The following is a 2,291-nucleotide window of genomic DNA, read 5'->3' as shown; positions in this document are numbered from 1 at the left end:
GTGGATCTTCTCGCTGCCGGAGGCCAAGTGGCAGTTGACAAAGCCAAAGGAGGTCCCGTTGAAGAGGAAGGAGACACCCACAGCTCCTTTGTTCCCTGCAGGGATGTACCAGGCACTGAGTTCTGGGGGAGAACTGAGGCCCTGGCATGGCCCCTGGCTGCCCCCTCACTCTGGGGCCTCCCCCCACCCTATCCCCATCCCTACCCAGCGTGTTGGCAATCCCGGTTTTCACGCTGGAGGTGTGGACATGGCTGATGCGCCGCTCATGCTCGGGCTTCACCAGCACCACGATCTTGATGCTCCAGAGGCATTGCAGGGCGACCTGGAGGGGGGGCAGAAGGTGAGCTGCCCTGTTCCCCCCCACATCACCCCACAGCTGAGCACGGTGGGGATGGAGAAGCAGCAAGGAGAGCCAACCCATCCCTGAAAGGTGGCTCCAGGGGAGGGAATTCCCTGCATGAGGTTGACCGGGTCTAGGAGGTTCCCTGGGTGCACTTGGGGTGGGAGAGGACCCTGGGTCTGGGGGTAAGAGCCCTGGGGTGATAGCTGTTGGAAGCCAGCTCCTGAGACTGTCAGGGGATGACTTTAGCCTACTCAGCACCGGGTGCCCCCACAGGCACAGCCAGAGGGGTCCAGACTGCACCCCGCCGTTACCACGCGGTAGTCAATGGCCATCAGGGTCTTCAGAGATGCGCGGAGGAACTCGACCCACTCGCGGTCACCCAGGGAATTCTCCTGGGTGCCGACAACGTAGATGTCATGAGGGATGCAGGCAGTGGTCTCATCCTGCGTGCGCCCCAAGCCCCTCGAGGTCAGCCAGGAGGCGAGGGAGCGGGGTGGTGGCGTGCTGCCTGTGAGCAGGGGACAGCATGTCACTGGGACAGCACAGGGCCAATTCCACCCTCCTTGAGCCCCTCTCCACCCCCAGAACCTGCACATCTCCAGGAGCTGTGGGGATGGGAAGCATCATGCCAGCCCCATGGTCCATCGTGTGCATCCCAGGACGGTGTTGGGATTTATTGGACCACCCAAAACCTGCCCAGTACCCCAGCTCCTCCATTTCCCCTACAGCCACCAGGCAAGTGGATCATGATGAGACAGACAAACCTGAAAGTGGCCTGGCTGGGGTCTTCTCCAGCCTCCTGCTCCCACCGAGGACCAGCTTGGACCTCAGTTTTTTTGGGGCAGCTTCCTCACCTCCCAAAACCCACCCAGGCTCACAACAAGCCATGACAGCGTCCCAGCACAACATGACCTTATCGTGGCCCCTTACCCATGTTCCATGTCCCAACATACACCGAGATGAGATCAGGCTCATCCAGGTTGGAGTGCTGGATCTTCATCAGCTGCAGCAGCTGGCAAAAGGCCTCTCGCTTCTACGGGACAATACGGGTGCTTTAGGGAGCCCAAAGGGTGCTGGCAGCTGGGCTGGGGGTATATCACCCCCAGGAGCTGGCTCACAGGGGTGGTCTGAATGCTGGGACCACTATTTGCTGCATCCTTACATAACGAATCAGTATTTCCCCAGGACAGCCAGTGAGCACGGCCGGTGCCGCTTACCCGCGCGCTGGAGAAGACGAAGTCTCTGCTCTGGCTCCTCTGAGGCTCCCGGTTGTACACCAGCCTCACCTTGCTCTGCTCACTCTGGTACTTGATCAGCTGCAGGACTGAATGTGGGGGCATGAGGGGGGCAATGGTGGTACCCACCTCCCACCACAGGAGCCAGCAGGCAGCGTGGGATGGGGGCTCAGGGTGTGACTGGGACTGCAGCCCATCACCCTTGCATCAGACCTGTGCCAGGGAATCCCCTGGCCCCACAGCACCCCTTCAGCAGCCGCAGGGGATCAGCAGCCCCTTACTTTTGTCCTGCGGGATGGTTTCCTCTGGGGACCCGCTGCCCCTCTTGCTGATGGCCACTGTGCCTGACTCCACATCCACGGTCAGGGCTGCCCGCTGCGACCTGCCCACCTTCACCTGCAGACAGGACACAGGTCCTGGGTTGGACCCGCTCCTGCCCTGCCTGAGCAGCGATGCCAGGGACCCACCATGCCCCCCGCCCTCACCTCAAATCTCTGCACGGCCAGGGGCTTGGCTGTCTGCGGGGGGGCCGCTGCCACGCTGGGCAGTGCCAGGTTGTGCCTCGACACTGTCTCCTGCAGCGACTTCAGCACCTGCCAGAGAGATGGGCGACTGGGCTAACTGGGAGACCTGGGCACCCTGTGCCAGCCCATCCTGCCCAAGGGGCATCCTGGGGCTGTGCCGCTGCCACCAGCTTGCTTTGCTCGAGGGGT

At 62.1% G+C, this 2,291-nt stretch overlaps 1 protein-coding gene across 1 annotated transcript in view; it reads right to left on the bottom strand.

The window, feature by feature from the left end:
- INPPL1 (inositol polyphosphate phosphatase-like 1) overlaps positions 1-2,291 on the bottom strand; it is a gene marked incomplete at both ends in the record, with an annotated part of 10,142 nt that overhangs the window by 4,040 nt on the left and 3,811 nt on the right. Inside the window, 7 exon segments of the mRNA XM_010147786.1 lie at positions 1-95; positions 205-322; positions 655-851; positions 1,274-1,376; positions 1,561-1,667; positions 1,860-2,010; positions 2,013-2,171. Coding sequence (XP_010146088.1) covers positions 1-95; positions 205-322; positions 655-851; positions 1,274-1,376; positions 1,561-1,667; positions 1,860-2,010; positions 2,013-2,171 — 930 coding nt within the window.

This window comes from Eurypyga helias, unplaced genomic scaffold (assembly GCF_000690775.1).
Source record: "Eurypyga helias isolate BGI_N326 unplaced genomic scaffold, ASM69077v1 scaffold24662, whole genome shotgun sequence".
Classification (NCBI taxonomy): Eukaryota; Metazoa; Chordata; class Aves; order Eurypygiformes; family Eurypygidae; genus Eurypyga; species Eurypyga helias.
This window is presented reverse-complemented; position numbering and strand designations above follow the sequence as displayed.